Below are 17265 nucleotides of genomic sequence, written 5' to 3' on the forward strand. Positions count from 1 at the left end.
AGATCCTGTTCAATGATTGGCTAGTAACAAGATGACAATAATAACTAGCCAATTAAAGCGCGGTTTAAAAGAAGAGGCGGGGTTTGTATAAATACGGGTGGGAAAGTAACAGTAGTTGCCAGCATGTGGAGAGACGGTAAAGTCTAAGGCTTCACGTCCGGTAGAAAGTTTAGTTTCAAAATAAAAGTGTTAAGATATTGTAAAATAAAAGTGTTATGATACTATAATATCTGCTACATTTATACGGAAACACGACCATCCAAAGTAACTTGGAGTAAAATGTATATCATGTATGTATTAAAGGAGAGGTTTATCAAAACAGCTCACACAGGAGAATGACCAACTGTCGCAAATTAATGACGTAAATAATAACCTAACACTAACTCATTACGCGCTGATGCTGACGTCAATATTACGCGCCTTTTAGTGCTAGAGCCATGTGAATGTCGCCGGGATCAAAATCGTGGAATATAAAGTGACAAAAGGTAAACAAGCTTCTGATTTATAATCGTCGTTAAAATCCTGTTTTATATTTAAAGTGGAATTTATTACATTAGGAGATTGTAAAGTCGTGTTAGATGACAGTCTGGTAGCTTCTCCATAAGCACAAGGTCAGAATTCTTCCTCATTGAGCTGCTGTTTATTCACCTGTACACAAGCTGTAGGGCTCTCGAGTTCTGAAGACAGGCAAGAGTGACATCTCCAACTCCAAACATAACAATGGGGGTGTTGTTGTGTTTGATAAGGATCACTGAACACGATTTAACCAAATACAAAGTATTTATTTAATTTCCATTTATTAATTTGTGTGTGTGTGTGTGTGTGTGAGAGAGAGAGAGAGAGAGAGAGAGAGAGAGAGAGAGAGATTATGACTGGTGTTGTTTATTGTAAGTGTTTGTTGCCTTTTTGGACTTTTGGCCTAGACTACTTGTTCTGAGCAGGTGTTGTCAGTGAACAGGCTGTAAAACTGTTATAGACACTCATGAAAAACTGATGCTGATTATCTGGGAAACATCTCTAACAGCAGTCAAAATGTCATTGTAAATTTGTTGTAACGTTAAAACAGGAGATCAAGACTTACTCTGTGCTCACAGTGATGCTCGCAGCTCCAGTGGTTTTCTCTGTGGGTGAACGAGGATGATGCTGAACAATTCCAGGATCTGCGTTTTTTTTCCATTGGTCGTTGCGTTAAATCGCATGACACTTGAGAGCCCTGAAGCTGTAATATAACAACAATCATGTTTATGGTGTTAAAATAAATGCCATGATCGCCTGCAGTGTCTTGTTTTAACATTCAGGAAGTTTGTGTACAAAGAAAGTCAGGTTTTTAAGCCATGAAGGCAATCTGATGTTTTATTGTTGTTGTCAGTTGTTAATAATGTCTCAAATGTCAGGACTTTGGGACAGTCAGTCAACAATATGTCAAGTAATGAAGTGTTTCCCTTTTTTTCCATTATGCTTTATTTATTTTATTTATTTATTTGTTTATTTATTTTATTGTACCATTTTGTCTGTATTATATTTTACATATATGATCTGTGTCTCAATCCTCATCTTATTCTCTCTGTCTCTCTATTACTAACTTCCTGTTATAGAAGCACCACCGCTATGTGGATCCCGAGTCTTGAATTCTAGTCTTGCTTTGCTGAAGATTCTCCCAAATGGCCAGCAGGTTTTTGAGCCGTTGTGCTCGCCTTTTGGTTGTCTGCCCTCAGTCCTCTTCGGCCACCAGTCGCCTTCATGCTTTCAAATCTCACCCGTTCACAGAGCATCCGGCACGATCCCAGTCCCTTATCCTACCCTCCGTCAGGCCCCTGAATCTGAGTGCAGGTCCAGAACAGGCGGATGAACCGAACATCACATTTACACGCACTGAACTGGATATTCTTGTCGAGAAAGCCACCACGCCACAGGATGTGTTGTCGTTGTGGGTTGAACGGGGCGGCTCGGCCAATCAAGCGGGCATGTGTCTGGTCCAACTCAGCCGATTGGTGGTGGAAAATAAAGATCTCGACAGGGCGAATATCCTTCAGGACCCTCGCTGTGAGGATCTGATGGGGTCTTTAAACTCTCAGGTAAAGATACAGAGTACAAGTACAGAGAGATGTGTGTTAAAACAGCCCTGAGAGCGAATGCTGTTTGACTTCCATCCACACTGTCGGGTTCAGATATCGATTTTGATGAAGTTTTATAGGTTACCAATGCAGTAGAAGATGACCAAAAAGTAAATAAAACCTCAGACTGAATTTGGGTTCTCACCGTTAACTTATAAGCTATATCTATATACCTTATTAAGGTCAGTGTGGTGGCTCTTGGTGGTTGTTTGTAGAAACAGGGTTCGAGCCCCAGCACTGCCATGCTGCCACTGTTGGGCCCTTGAGCAAGACCCTTAACCCTCACTGCTCCAGGAGCTGTGTACCATAGCTGACCCTGCGCTGTGACCCCAACCTGCAAAGTTGGGATATGTGAAAGAAGATTTTTCACTGTGCTGTAATGTACATGTGACAAAATAAAGGCTTCTGTTCTATATCAATATTCTGTTTATATACTTATATCTTGAGACCTTGGAATAACTTATACAGAACAAAAAATAGGCTCGAGATGCAAAATAAGTGCCGAAATCTGATTGTATTCAGTAACCCTGTCACCAGGGTTAAATCCAGTTTCATGACCCAGGGATCTGCTGCAGATGTGTTTTTCTGCTTTAATGCACTGTTCCTGTCACTGTGTTGCTAACATCGTTTATTTTGCTTTTGTTTATTTTAGGTGAATGTGATATGGAATGGCACATTGGTGTCGGTCTTGCGTGCTCTTTCCATTCTCGGTGTCCCTTCCAGCACTCCGTTGATGTCCTCTCTACAGACAGAGGCACTGTGGAGGCTCCGGCGCTTCAACTACCGCCACCTTTCCTCGCTGGCGGACTGGGCGTCGGGCTGGAAGAATCAGGGGTAAACACAGGAGTATTAAATAAAGTACTAACATGCTCTCCAGTCGCTTTACTATAAAATCGCTCGTCAGCGCTCCAAAAGTAATAAGGTGTGTAATAAGTGCGTGGCACACGCAGGGTTTGTGTAATAATTATCTTGCAGTAAGGTTAGGTGTGGATGTGTGTGTGTGTGTGTGTGTGTGTGTGTGTGTGTGTGTGTGTGTGTGTGTGTGTGTGTGGTTTGGTGCAGACAGGGAGATGAGCTACTGACGTCTGTGCTAAAGCAGCTGGAGCTGCGCTGGACAGAGGTGAACGACCCGCGCACCGTCACCATGCTCATGAGCAGAGCCGCTAGACTCTCCCCTCCGCTCATGGAAAGGCTGGAGGATAAGGTAACACTCACACACAAACATGACCAATATTACAAACGACATGTAGTTTATCGATGTAATGTTCCTACAAAATGTACACTCCATTAAAGGTGGGGTCTCCGTTGTTTGAGAAATGCTTCAGAAAACTGCGTTGGGCCGCCAAACAAAACAAATACAAAACAAACGTGTAGCCAATGAGCAGAAAGGGGCGGGGCTTGTCAATATGGGCGGAGAGAGTGTTCAGTGAGCACGTGTGACATTAGCAGAAAGCGGTTTTAACATTGACATGGAGGATAAAAACAAAGAAAGAAAGCAAAGAAAGGCTTACGATAAGGCAAGAAGTACAGTAGGACGTTGGCCACATATTCACAGATTGGGGTTTCTACACAAATGACACCTCTTTTCTATCGTAGTAATGTAGAGAGGCAGCTACAACTGCGTTTTGTGTAGTAACAGCGTTTAGCTCAGGAGTTATTGACTCGGGAAACTCCAATCTGTGAATATGCAGCTGACTTTACTTAAGACGCCGAGGTGCTTTTTTCCTTCTCGATAGGTGAGTAACGTTGATTTTGCTTTGTTACACAGAACTAATATATGCCGTCCTTTGCATGATTATGCTTGTGTGTCATTTTTGCTTGTTTGTTTATCTGCAATCGTATTGTTCTTCCCTTCAGCTATGATAAAGGCACATTTCTTTCCATTAGTAGCCTGGGTTGCGTATGTATGTGAGGGCGGAGCTATCAATACAGGGGTGGGACCCATTTGGGTTAGGGGCGTGTTTGTTTTGGTGATTTCAAATGTCAACTTTGGCTTTCAAACAACGGAGACCCCACCTTTAAATCATGTATCATGTTCTGGCAGTATGTGGTAAGCCTCAGATGGATTTTTTATTTTTTTTTTTTTGGTAATATTTAAGAACTGGAAGAGGGAAAGTCTCTCAAGTGTCTGTACTGCTAAACTCAACCATTTAGAAGAACCCTTTATTGTTCACATACACATTACAAATGATTTCTTCACAAATCCCAAGTTTGAAGGTTACAGCACCCCTGGAGCAGTGAGGGCTTGGGGACTTGCTCAGTGACCCACCAGTGGCAGCTTGGCAGTGCTGAGGCTTGAGGCCTTAACCGCTCCAGCTTGTGCATCAGCTAGAATAATTTAGAAAGGACAGGCAACATTGATCTGAATTCAAAATGATCCCATAAGATTACATAATTGCACCAGATAACACACAGTTATAGAAGGGAAACGATTTATAATCACACCCAGATGAGGATGGGTTCCATTTGTAGTCTGGTTCCTCTCAAGGTTTCTTCCTCATTTCTCAGGGAGTTTTTCCTTTCCCTCGTCCCTATTCGAGTCTATTGTTAAAAGTGCTATACAAATCAAATGGACCTTAATTACATATAACAGTATTATACTTTATTGTTAATGTTACATGGTGAACAGAAAGCAAAGCAAGACTGTGGTCTCTTCAGTCGCTAAAAATCATGACGCTCCTATTTACGAAGATGCCGATGCTGGATTTCTACTGCTGATCGACGCAGGTCTAGCGGGGGAAAAACACCACCCTTTCATTCTCCACATTCAATAATAAATATGCGACTACTGCATTTTATATTGTCAGCTGATTAACTGTAAATTTCTTTCTCTATAGTCAATTTGTATTTTTTTTTTTATCCTCCATGAACATGGTACAGAATCCGCTGCTCCATGTCCAGGGTCACCACAGAACATCATCCTAATAATTTAAGGTTTTATGCCTGTAGCCCTCTCTTTTTTTTATGGACTTGGGGTCTGCAGGCCACCACAGACCAGTCCACATGTGACTTATATAACTGGTGTATAAAGTAAACTTATTCACTCAGCTGGGTGGCTTTATATCCAAACATTTCTAAATTCAGCAGCTTTAAATAGAATATTCCATTAGCAATAACTTCAATAGCTAGGCTAACTAGGCAGCACTGGAAACATCTGTTATGTGTCTTAGTGTCTAATGCTACATTATCGCCTTTCTGCGCCAGGCCCTGGAGTTAGCCGAGAAGTTCAGCAGCGAGGACATCCGCAGAGCGACGTTAGCCGTGGCGTTGCAGGGCCGCCGATCAGTGCCACTCCTGCGAGCGCTGTCCTACCACCTGCACCAGAAACCCTCTTCTGAACTCAGTACACCTCTGTTGCTGGACATCGTGTTTGCATACGGTCAGTTTATAAAACTGTTTCACTTCTGATTTAGTCACAGAGCTTGTTACAGGTCGGAGTCTATGGGTTTCGAGAAAACCAAACAATGTCATATTACGTAATAAAATGTTACAAAAGGACAGAAATATCAGCTTTTCTTTAACAATGGTTAGTGTGTTCATTTGTTTTTGTGTTCAGCATCATTAACACAGCCTTACATACATAGATATGGAGCATATTCACAATTTTGTAGTTTTACAACCTGGAATTGACTTAATTGGGTTTTTTTTTTCGTGGATTCATTATATGTGCATAGAAGGTACAAAAATGTTCATAAAACAAACAAAAATAATACAAAGTATTTATCTTCCTGGGTGACAAGTGGAAGTAGTTTTCCCTGCAGTTGCATCTGGATCTGGATATTTTGATCTGTTATTTTCTTGTTAAAATGATGGTATGGGAGACAACAGATCAGTAATGAGGACATGAAGGTAAAGGATGCCAAGGATAGAGTTAGACTGTTGATTCGCTGTGGCGACCCCTAACAGAAAAAAAGCCGGAAGAAGAAGAAGGATGTATGTATTCTGTAAGGTGCTCTGGATTAGGGATCTGACTACTGCTGTAGTATGGTGTAAAAGGTCTGGGGGGTGAATACTTTGCATGGCGCTGTAGCCATGTGTGTACATGCATCCATTCTTGTACGATAATACCATGCAGTTTGTTTCAAAAGCTTTGTCTGTGTTGTTATTCAGTGTTGCTGTTCTGATATTCATTTCCGCAGGTAAGCTGAATTTCCACCAGACACAAGTGTGCCAGAGGTTGGCTGCTGAGCTCCTGCCTCGATTACCAGAGATGAGCGCCACTGAAGTCATGCGCTGTTCAAAGTCTCTAGCCTTCCTGAAGTGGCTTCACGTGCCTCTGTTCGAGGGATTTACCCAGGTTTGAACCCTATACGTTTGACACATATTACACATTGGGTGTTTTATATAATAGAAACATACAAAGAAGCAACTAAAGCTAAAGTACATGGTGTTGAACTTCGTCTGTTCTGTTTAACGGATAAATGACGGCTGAAAAACATGGCATGAACATGTTTAGTGGCTGACAAAGATGCCACGGGTACATTTCATTGGCATTATAGACAGCGTTGCCAGGTCAGTATTTTTTCTGTGGAATGTAGTTGACCCATAGTCATACGTGCCTTAGTAAATAGTAATGCTAGATATCGTCAATAGTTAATGCTAGACATCTCTGTGACATAATGCTAGACATCAACTGTGAAGCTAGCTTGCAATTATATAAGGAATTAAATGGTGAATGAATGGTGTGTGCTGTTCATAGGGTAATAATCAACAGGCACCTGTTTTGACTCAATCATGTCACGCTTTTTAACCTTTTATAGTAACATTTGACGTCATCTTAGACCCATGAAACATGGGATGAACATCTAATGCACAGCACACACAAAATCTGAAACACTGCAGGAGTTTTAAAGTCCTCATCTGATTGGTTGGAGTCTACAGAATTTCCAGGAGATGCGTGCGCACCTTATTTACAGTTCGTCTGGAAACAAAGCCTTTGTGAGGTTCAACTTCTTTCATGGAGGAAGAAAGCCGTTGTGTTTACAACAGTGACTCTTATGAGGATCTTTTATTACACACCGGACTGCTTTTGTAGGGACATGACATGATGCCGAACAAAACAAACTCTGGTTGGTTGCTTTGGATGTCAGTCAGATGCCCTCTTGGTCGATCACCGGTCACTGCTGTGGCGTCCAGACCTTTTGCCGTCAGTCTGTAGGTCTGGGTACAATATTCTTCATTCGATGATGTGGAATGTAAACAAAAACCTTAGCTTGTATTATCACTTGGTTTCTAGCAGCAATAACCAGTCATCTTTTTTTATATATAGATATCTTCTGAAGCTTTCTGTGGTACAGAGAAACCTCACCGTCATCTGTACGGAAGACTTTCCCCTGGTGGAAAAACATGACACCGACAACGGAAACCATAAATGTTAATTGGGAAAAAAAAAAAAAAACTTTGTTCAAAAAACATCACCATATTCACACTGAACATAAATGTGTTTTTCTACATTTACATTTACAGCATTTGGCAGAATTTCTTTGTTAAATAACAGCACAGATTTAATCAGTCTAGCATTAGACTTGGATTATGTGGGTTATATGCTATCGAGTGAGGTGTTGCTATAGAAACAATACCAGGAGCGTTTTATTATAATATAATACAAACCTACTATTGAAATGACCAAGCTGCTTTTAAATGAAATTAATGAACACCTGCTGACCAATCAGATTAGAGCTTTCAGAACCAACACTATGGTGACAGTACGCTTATAAACACACACACACACAAATATATATAAATATATATATATATAATATATATATATATATATATATATATATATATATATATATATATATATATATATATATATATAATATATGCCTTTCTTTCTTCTTTCCATTTAGCACTTTGTAAAAAACAGTGAAAAGTACAGCGTGTTACAGATGTGTAACCTCCTCATGGCCTTCGCCAAGCTCAACTTCCAGCCCAGTAACAAGGAGCAGTTTTACGCAAAGGTAACCAATCAGAAGTGAGACGTAAAATTAATATATGTAAAATATTGTTATAGGTTGATACAATTAAAAATTATTTTATCTGTCACGTGTGTGTGTATGTAGATTCATGAAGCTTTGGAAAGCTCCTGGCAGAGCCTGGAACCTTTTGTTTTGACCGATGTAGTCTGGGCTCTCTGCATTTTCCAGCAGGCCAAACCCGAGTTTATTGCCGCTATCATCGATCCTGCGTTTCACAGCAAAGTTACAGGTGGGAATCGCTGTGCGGTTGTGTAACACAGCACGCAATGATGGAATGTATGCATACATTTTGACATTCACCGTCTACACTTTTAATTTCATTTTAAAGCAACGATAAGACCCCAAACAAAACACCGAACCCACAAACATAGCACTTAACATAAGATATGACTTGTTCTGTTTGAACGTTTATCAAAACCATGTTCTGCTTGAATAGAGATGGATATTAATTGATAAAATGTCAACTGTAGCCTCATAGTTGGGCATCATACAAATTTGAACATGTCAAATATGCACAAAAACCCTGTTGCTATCATTTTATATATATAACTATATCGTTTTTAATACAAAGTTTAATTAAAACACTCACCAGCCAGTTGAACCAGTTTACATTCAATTAACGAACACATACATCAGAATGGAAAACATGCTAACACAGTGATCCAGAAGCTGGTGAGCTTCTCACTCAATATAGCAAATGTCTGTTTGTTCACCACTAGGTGGCAGTGGTGCTCGTGCGGAGAACTACACATTGAAGGTGCTTCATATTGCAGCCTCAGGACAGCTAGAATCTGGCATCCGTGCCACTTTGCCCCTTCCTGCAGTCCATGAAAAACAGACCAAGCAGAGCCTGACACCTCTTCAGAGCACCCTACACAAAGCCCTCCAGATCCTCACTGAAAATCGTACAGAAGCCCTGCGTAAAAACACCAGCACTGTGTATGGGTGGACTATAGGTGTGTGCTTGTTTGTTTACTGTCACTCTCTGTTGTAGCAAATGTTGGAAGATTTCCCAGTGAAGCATATTAAGAGCCAGAACGTGTATTTATTTGCTCTGCCACTATTTAGATGCAGAATTGGTGGTGAATTCTGATAATAAGCCCATAGACCTGAAGAAACTGGAAGCACCACACTTACCTGGAGGGGGCAGCACAGAGCGTTTACCTCAGGGGGCACGAAGGTGAGGGTTAAAAAAATATAATAATAAATCTAATTACTTGACCACAAAAAATTAATTTTGTTTAAATATAGTCCAAGATGATAATCATGTGTAGAATATTGTAATTTCTTTGTTGTGAATAATGATGTTGTCATGTAATGTGCAAAAAAAAACAAAAAAAACAATATATCCTGTGGCGTTTATGTACCAGGGTGTGTTTGGCTGGTTTAACAAAACTGTTCCCTTATTGGACAGCCTGTCTGTCTGTATCTTTCTTCACTTGTATGACTTTGTCTCTCGTTTTGCATGTGTCTCTCTGTCTGTCTTGTGTCTCCATGTCTATTATTTTTCTGTGTCTGTCTTTAAGCCTGGAGCTGTTTGTTGGTCTTACTATTTATGTTTGTCTGGGGATTTTTGTCTGTCTGTTTGGCTGCTTAACAATGTCTTTGTCTTTCTGTCTGTCTGTATGTCTCTGTGTTTGTGTTTTTGTCTGTCTGGTTGGCTCTGTGTGTGGCAGACTGTTTATCAGTGTGCCTGTCTGTCTGATCATCCCAACCTGTGTTATTCTTTAAAATTATATCTTCATGCACCCAAAAGTTTCATTATAGTTATCATTTTTCGTATGTTTTGTGTTTTAGGGTGGCTTTCCTGGCCTGGGAGTTTCCTCATTTTGCCTCTAGAAGCAAAGACCTACTGGGCCGCTTCGCCATGCAGAAGCGCCACCTGCAGCTGGCCGGGTTTCTGTTAGTGGAGGTAAGTCATTTAGTGAGCGAGCCAAAGATGGAAAGAACAAAAAAAACACAAAGAAGGACTATACATGATAGTATATGTTTAAGATTATAAGTCTAAAGTAATTTATAGCCATGTGATTTTTTTACATCACGCCATGACTGCAGTTCCTTTATGTTAATCTCAAGGATGTTTCTGAGAGGCTTGTTAGTATTTGCTTCATTTTCGTAGAGGCTAGAAAACGTATGCTACAAGCGTAATTAGCAAACAGTGTACACATTCATTCCATCAGTCAGGATTCAAGGTGCTATTTCAGACATAGCAAGAGTTACACTACATTTGCATAAAAGTGTTCCTTTACATAATAATAATAATCTGTAGCATCTCTCATGTTAATTATGTCAAGCTATTCTGTTCATTTCGAATATATATATATATATATATTTCTGTTTACAGGCAGCTAACATGCTACCGTGTTACGCAGTGTGTGAGACTCTCGGGGCATTAATGTCACAGATTTCTGTATGTTTCTGTACTCTTTACATGCTGTGACTGTCAGCCACAGCTAGCACAGATTAGCTAGGTCCACGCTGCAGCGTCTGGCGTAGCAGATTGTCCCATGCCTGCTTTAAAAATAGCACAGAGCTGCAGGAGAGAATTGAGTCAGTCTCTCTCTCTCTCTCTCTCTCTCTCTCTCTTTCTCTCTTTGTCTCTGCAGCATTTAGAATAATCCTGTTAGAACAGGATTGGCTTGGCTAGTTCTTCAATTAGACTGAAAAATGATTAGGCAATATTATAGTTTAAAATGAAAGTTCAACTCAATTTATTGGTTTTAGCGCTTGGACGATGGGAGGGGGCAGGATTCAGTAGACTGTTTTGTGGCTACATATGTTAAGTAAAGAAATTCAAATGTGTTGAATTTGTGTCTAGATTTTGAGTAACTGTGATACCTCTTCTCCTTTCTGTTAGGTGGTGGTGACTTGTATAACTATAACCAGGCAGATAAACTTTATTTAATGCAACAAACTTGTTCAGTGTAATCCATTTTTCTGTTAAGTCTAGAACACTAAACTTCTGGTCAGTAATCATTTCATTAACAATAAGGTATTTAAATGCACGAGATCTTAGATTTAACATTCATAGCTTCAGATTAAAAGTACTGGCTCTCCATTCACTATGATCTTGTTTTATGCTAATCAGGTTACTAAAACAAATTTTGAGTGTTTATACAGTTTATTTAGCTCGGGAAATAGACACAGTCTCTATATTGTGCACCCTGGTTGAAGACTCGGCCATCTAGTAGACGGTAGGATTAGTTTGTTTGTCTGCTCCCTGACCCTGGCTCTGGATTATCACTGATTAACTTGGCCTGTTCTCGGACTGTGTGTTATGCTGCACGAAATGAGAACAGCACCTTATAGAGTGGGTTGAACACCATCCCATCCAGGCAAACCTTTCCTTCAAAAGTTGGGGGTGGGGGGCATCCAGCAGTTCGTTAAACATAGCCTGCTGTAAGCTACATTGCCACAATTGCATTGGGATGGCCATGAGCAAAAGAGTTGGACTGGACATGATGTTCATCCACCATCATTTCCTGTTAGTTTTTGTATACAAAATCTCAATGCTTCACTTTCCCATTTCAATGCAAGTTTACAAAAATGAACTGAAAAACTTTGAAGTGCTTTATTGTGACATCTGCTTACATGACATTTAAAAGCGGACAGCAATACCTGCTACATAACATTGTACATGTACATAATTCAGTTAACTCGTGTTACATGTTCACTCTGTGGACCCTTTGGTACTGTTCGGGTCAAACTGACCGGGGAACGTTATTGGGGTTTTAAATGCATTACAGTATTTTTATGTATTAGTTTTAAAAAAGTGATCCTGTGTATTAAACACACAATGTCTGTAAGAGCCAATATTAATATTGTTGGCATGCTTTGTGTCATCTATGACCAGGTTTACTGCAAATCAATACAGCATTACATTATATTCTGAGGATAACCCCGCCCCCTTTTACAGAGTTTAAGGCTCTCTCAATGCTTTGATGAGTATGAAAATTATGTAAATACATAATACTACATGTAAATACATAATACTACAGCCCTCGCGGTCACCAGATCTCAACCCAACTGAACACATGGGATTTTCTTGATTGGGTTTGTGGATAGCTATATTTACATTTCCTCTCACGGTAGAAACCTTGAGAGGAACCAGACTAAAAAGAGAACCCATTATCATCTGTCACCAGTGTGAAATTAATATAAGTTTCCTTCTATAAATGTGTACCATATGGTCAAAAACTGCAATTGTGTAACCAGGTAATCTAGCATTAACATGAAGTTTTGTCTCTCATCAGGTTCCATACTTTGAGTTGCTGGAGTTGAAGACGGATTGGCAGCAAGTGTCCTATCTAAAGGATAAGATCGGGAAGGCCGTCGCAGAGGACATGGCTAAGTGAGCTTATGGATTGCAGTGCATCCACAGACCAAAGCAGAACTTCTGAAACGAACAGCATGGCAAATCAGTTTGGGCACCGAGTTGTTTAGATCCAACCAGAAAATGAAGACTCATTAAACATCACCTTATTCACCAATAATAAACATACATGGGCATGGCTAGGCATGGACCATCGGGATCTTCATGCAGAAACGATACAACACTGAACACTCTTCTTAATTCATCACTAAGTTCTAATTATGATGCTATAAAATAATTGATTAGTATTTATGAGTATCAGAGGCTCCAAGATACGATTGGCTTGGGTGGTACATCTGCATTTTGTATACTTCTGTGTGAAAACCTGCTTGATATTGAGTTTATTTCTAAAATGTAACTTTGTTTTAAGCTGTAAATGAAAACAATCTGTATTTCAGCTGTATACAACAATATCAAATTACAGAATAATTCCAGTTTGTGTCTTTTATCCGTGCGCAATTTTTAAACGTGTATACGTCCATAGAACCTTTTCAGCTTCAAGCAACAGACTTTTATACTGTGAATAATAACCAGCCAGACAAAATATCAGTTCTGCGAGTCTTCTAAAAACTGTAAAGGATGTCTCTTTGGAGAACTCTCCTTCCACTAATAATAAACTCCCACTTACCAGTTGTGATGTGGTTGCCTAGACAACAGGATGGGGCTTTCCTTGTTGCCAAGGAGACAGTCATTGAGGCTGCTTTAAAACGGAATGGGGTTTGCTCAGACCTAAGAGTTTGAAACATTTAAAAACATAATTTTTACACATGAAATGTAAGATTGTCATCTTTGTGAAGTGCTGCATATGGACAGAATAAAATATTATTTAAACTTGTCTTTGGTTTCAATTTGGGTTTTTGTGATTGAGAATTATTCAGATGCTTACTTAGCATAGCAAATTAATTGTAGCGGGATTTTGGGATATTGCAAGGATGTTGACAAAGATATTAAACGGTGGTGATTATTTGTGTTAATCAGATTTAAATCCTTAGAATCTGTGAACAATATTAAATTCTTTGAACTGCAAGGTCCTATAAAAGGGAGAATACTAATTATTACACACAGAATTCAACACTGAGCGGCACATCAGAAGGAAGACAGAAGATAAATAATTGCAGATTAAATGAGAAAACAGTACCTCCTCTCTATATTTAAAAAAAAATTCTACACTATGTTAAAATTGCAAATTTTTGTCCTGTCAATCATGTCAGAAATGTTTCCACCCTCACATCATCAATAATCACCAAAGTTCCACTGGCAGATATACTGTACATGACCACTTCCTCCATCAGGTTTAACAGACGATTTGGTATGCTTTGGATCATCAGCCCTTCCTTTCCTTCCTTCTCTTCACTTCATTCTGATGCAAGTTCTTCTTGGTTTCATCTGCCCAGAGAATCTTGTTCTAGAACTGGGCAGGCTTTAATCTGGTCTTATCTGGTCTTCCTGTTCCTCAACGTCTTTCCATTGGTTAGGATTTTAAGGTTAACCCTCTTGAGTGTTTTTGTGTTGTCTATTTCAGATTTTAATATTTTATAATAAAAAGCAATTCTTACTCATATTTTTGTCCCAGTCAACCATAAACACCCAGTTGCATTTTAACAATAAAGCCTGTTCTGTAGTTCCTTCAACAATGACAATAAAATCTAAAATTTATGTTAGTTAATGGAAAACGTTATATTTTAAACTATTTAACCATTTCAAAGTTTCCTTATTAATTGCTTGATATGAATTAATTCCAGGCTTTTCCTCTGTGTCTATAAGGAGTGACATTAAAACAAATCATTCAGAATGTAACAAAATAAATGACTGATTGATAGATGACTAATTCTTTTCTGTATTTGTTTATTGGATGTTCTTCAGCCTTTACATAACCTCTGAATACTCAAAGATCTGGAAAGAAGAACCTTCGTTCCTTTAGCCATCTTTATGCATGGCTGTATGAGAGGTGACAGAGTTTATCTACGCCACAACATCATCAGACCCCCTCATATGTCCTTCTTTCTGGCCACGGTTCATCTGAAATCTGCTTAGCACAGCCGTTTAATTAGAGTTCTTACATCAAACAGACCCAAGTGGACAAGTGGGACAAAAGGATGGATTACTTAAATCCATTAAAGACTTTGGTATGCCATGGCAACGCAAACAAAAAGCAAAGCACAGTATTCGCCTGTATTGCTTTTGCCAGGATCAGAGAGGACTGAACTATTAAAAAAAACAATGATTTTGAATAAAACATGTACCTCTGCTTTCCATATGAATATGTGTAATTACTATTTGAAGATAGAGAGTGTGCATGATCAGGTTTTCAAATATTCAGATACAGATTTTGCTAATTCAGACCATTTATTTTATCCTATTGATATGTTTCGTCCATTTAATCACAGATTCGCTTCAATATCAATATTTAATCACAGATTATATTTAATAATTCCTTTACCCAGGATGTAGCTGGAGCCTTTTATGGGAATGCTGGATATGAGGCAGGAATACACACTGGATAGGACTCACACGCTCACATTTTAAAAAAAGAACTAGAACCATATTTGGGAATTAGAAACTCACGATTTTACTGCGATCGCCTTCAGTTGCTGCTTGTTTTTGGGTCTTTCTGCATTCAGTTTTGTCTTCACTAACTGAAAAGCATGCATAGTTGGGTTGATGTAAGAAATTTGAGCTCATTCCCAAAGAGGCTTAAGTATCATAAGGTAATATGTTTAGAACTCTAAACAAATAACCTTGATTAAATTGATAGTATGATAGCGGCAGCAGGACATCAAGGACCATCACAAACAAAGGGTATACGTGAGCATGATTATCATTTAAAGCGACCATTTGGTGATAACACCTCTAACATTGCCAAGCCAAGATGTACTGTATGTGACCGTGATTAACATTTAAAGACAACTGGCTAGATGACAATGTGTGACCCAGCCATTTTGGAGACACTGAGCTCTTGCACTTAATACACATGAAAAGCAAAACCCCATTTAAACTACAAATAAGTAAATGCTTGAGCAGGAATTGTCCTGGGTTCTTGATTCTCATGAACCCTAAGTACTTTGTCACTGCTACGCTGGAATAAATTTCTTCTTCATTAAGACCTTTGCCCTCATTGTTTTATTTCGGCGAATTAAAAAATATCCCTTTCTTTGTGTTTTTCATCAGAAAGTACAGCTTTCCAAACACTTTAGAATTCATCCTGCTGCTTCTCCTTCATCTCCTATCTGATTCTATCAGCAGTCACATTATCAATAAACACCAGTGATCCAGTTTCAGCTTTGGATCATCAACGATTTCTTTCATTCTTCATACTCTTCTCTTTCTCGCTTCTCTTTCTTGGCGTTCTGTGTCACGTGTCTGCCCCGCCCTTGTTTAATTCCTCCCCGCTTCTGTTCCTCGTGTGTTAATTGTCTTGTGTATTTAACCGTGCCGTGTTGCCTATGGTAGCGTGGAATCTTTGTTGTCCTTCTCATGTCATGTCATGTCATGTCTTGGCCCTTCTGCTCGGCTGTGGACGTCGATCGGCCCTCTCTGGCTGCGCCACCATGTGCCTTAATTGCTCCCCCCACCTGCCTCGCCGTGTGCCTTGCTCCCACCACCTGCCTCGCTCGGACTTTGGCCACGTGCTTTTGTTTATGTTCTGTGTCACGTGTCTGCCCCACCTTGTTTAATTCGTCATGTGTTAATTGTCTTGTGTATTTAACCATGCCTATGGCATTGCAGAAACCTTGTCGTCCTGTGTCGTCTTTGTCAAGTCATGTCTTGTCTTGTCTTGTCGAGCCCTTGTCACTGTTTCATGCTTTTATTTATTAAACCCTTTTAGTTTATGCTATCCTGCATTTGGGTCTGTTTTTATCCCTGCGTCCCTGACAGAAGGATTCCGCCAGAGTAAGACCCAGCAGGATAGCATCAGCCTGGATCGGCTCTGTGAGAGAAATTTGTGTGTGTGTGTGTGTGTGTGTGTGTGTGTGTGTGTGTGTGTGTGTGTGTGTGTGTGTGTGTGTGTGTGTGTGTGTGTGTGTGTGAGACATCGTTCACACACACCTCACTTCCTGCTTGCGGACAATGTCACAGCTCAGTTTTGTTTCGTTTTTCTCGGTGCCCTGCTACATCGCACTGCACCTGTTCTCGGCTGTGGACGTCGCTCGGCCCTTCTGCTCGGCTGTGGACGTCACTCGGCCCTTCTGCTCAGCTGTGGACGTCACTCGGCCCTTCTGCTCGGCTGTGGACGTTGCTCGGCCCTTCAGCTTGGCTGTGAATGTTGCTCTGCCCTTCTGCTCGGCCATGGACATCGCTCAGTCCTTCTGCTTAGCCCTGGATGTTGCTCGGCCATTCTGTTCAGCCCTGGACGTCGCTCGGCCATTCTGCTTGGCCATGGACGTCGCTCTGCCTTTGTGCTCCGCCCTTCTGCCCGGCTGTGGATGTCGCTCGGCCTTTCTGCGCGGCTGTGGACGTCCCTCGGCCCCCTCTGGCTTCGCCGCCGTGTGCCTTGCTCCCCCCACCTGCCTCTCTGTGTGCCGCCAGCCACACCCCCCACCCCCCACCTCGCCCGGACTTTGGCCACGTGCTTTTGTTCATGTTCTGTGTCACGTGTCTGCCCAACCCTTGTTTAATTCCTCCCCACCTCTGCACACCTGTTCCTCATGTTCCTCTGCACACCTGTTCCTCATGTTCCTCTGCACACCTGTTCCTCATGTTCCTCTGCACACCTGTTCCTCATGTTCCTCTGCACACCTGTTCCTCATGTTCCTCTGCACACCTGTTCCACATGTCTTAATTGTCTTGTGTATTTAAC

General features: G+C 40.5%; 1 protein-coding gene and 1 long non-coding RNA gene across 2 annotated transcripts; one reads left to right on the plus strand and one right to left on the minus strand.

The window, feature by feature from the left end:
- Nucleotides 1-86: 86 nt before the first annotated feature.
- tbrg4 (transforming growth factor beta regulator 4) lies at nucleotides 87-13302 on the plus strand. The gene is made up of 12 exons (XM_027171864.2): nucleotides 87-485; nucleotides 1596-2075; nucleotides 2767-2948; nucleotides 3177-3318; nucleotides 5319-5493; nucleotides 6254-6411; nucleotides 7967-8077; nucleotides 8180-8324; nucleotides 8815-9051; nucleotides 9164-9275; nucleotides 9893-10007; nucleotides 12349-13302. The coding sequence occupies exons 2-12, from the start codon at nucleotides 1662-1664 to the stop codon at nucleotides 12448-12450; spliced, it is 1893 nt and encodes a 630-aa protein (XP_027027665.2). The 5' UTR covers nucleotides 87-485; nucleotides 1596-1661; the 3' UTR covers nucleotides 12451-13302.
- On the minus strand, nucleotides 1175-2760 carry LOC125140225. The gene is made up of 2 exons (XR_007139480.1): nucleotides 2288-2760; nucleotides 1175-1219 (listed from the first exon to the last, which is right to left on the minus strand). It is a non-coding gene; the product is annotated as an uncharacterized LOC125140225 (long non-coding RNA).
- Nucleotides 13303-17265: the final 3963 nt, after the last annotated feature.

This window comes from Tachysurus fulvidraco, chromosome 25 (genome assembly GCF_022655615.1).
Source record: "Tachysurus fulvidraco isolate hzauxx_2018 chromosome 25, HZAU_PFXX_2.0, whole genome shotgun sequence".
Classification (NCBI taxonomy): domain Eukaryota; kingdom Metazoa; phylum Chordata; class Actinopteri; order Siluriformes; family Bagridae; genus Tachysurus; species Tachysurus fulvidraco.

What these genes read in the sequence shown, in the direction of transcription:
- tbrg4 (XM_027171864.2), top strand. Translation starts at nt 1,662, where the DNA reads ATGGCCAGCAGGTTTTTGAGCCGTTGTGCTCGCCTTTTGGTTGTCTGC. An exon ending in GGACATCGTGTTTGCATACG is followed by an intron (nt 5,494 to 6,253) that starts GTCAGTTTATAA and finishes TCATTTCCGCAG; the next exon opens with GTAAGCTGAATTTCCACCAG. An exon ending in TGTGTATGGGTGGACTATAG is followed by an intron (nt 9,052 to 9,163) that starts GTGTGTGCTTGT and finishes GCCACTATTTAG; the next exon opens with ATGCAGAATTGGTGGTGAAT.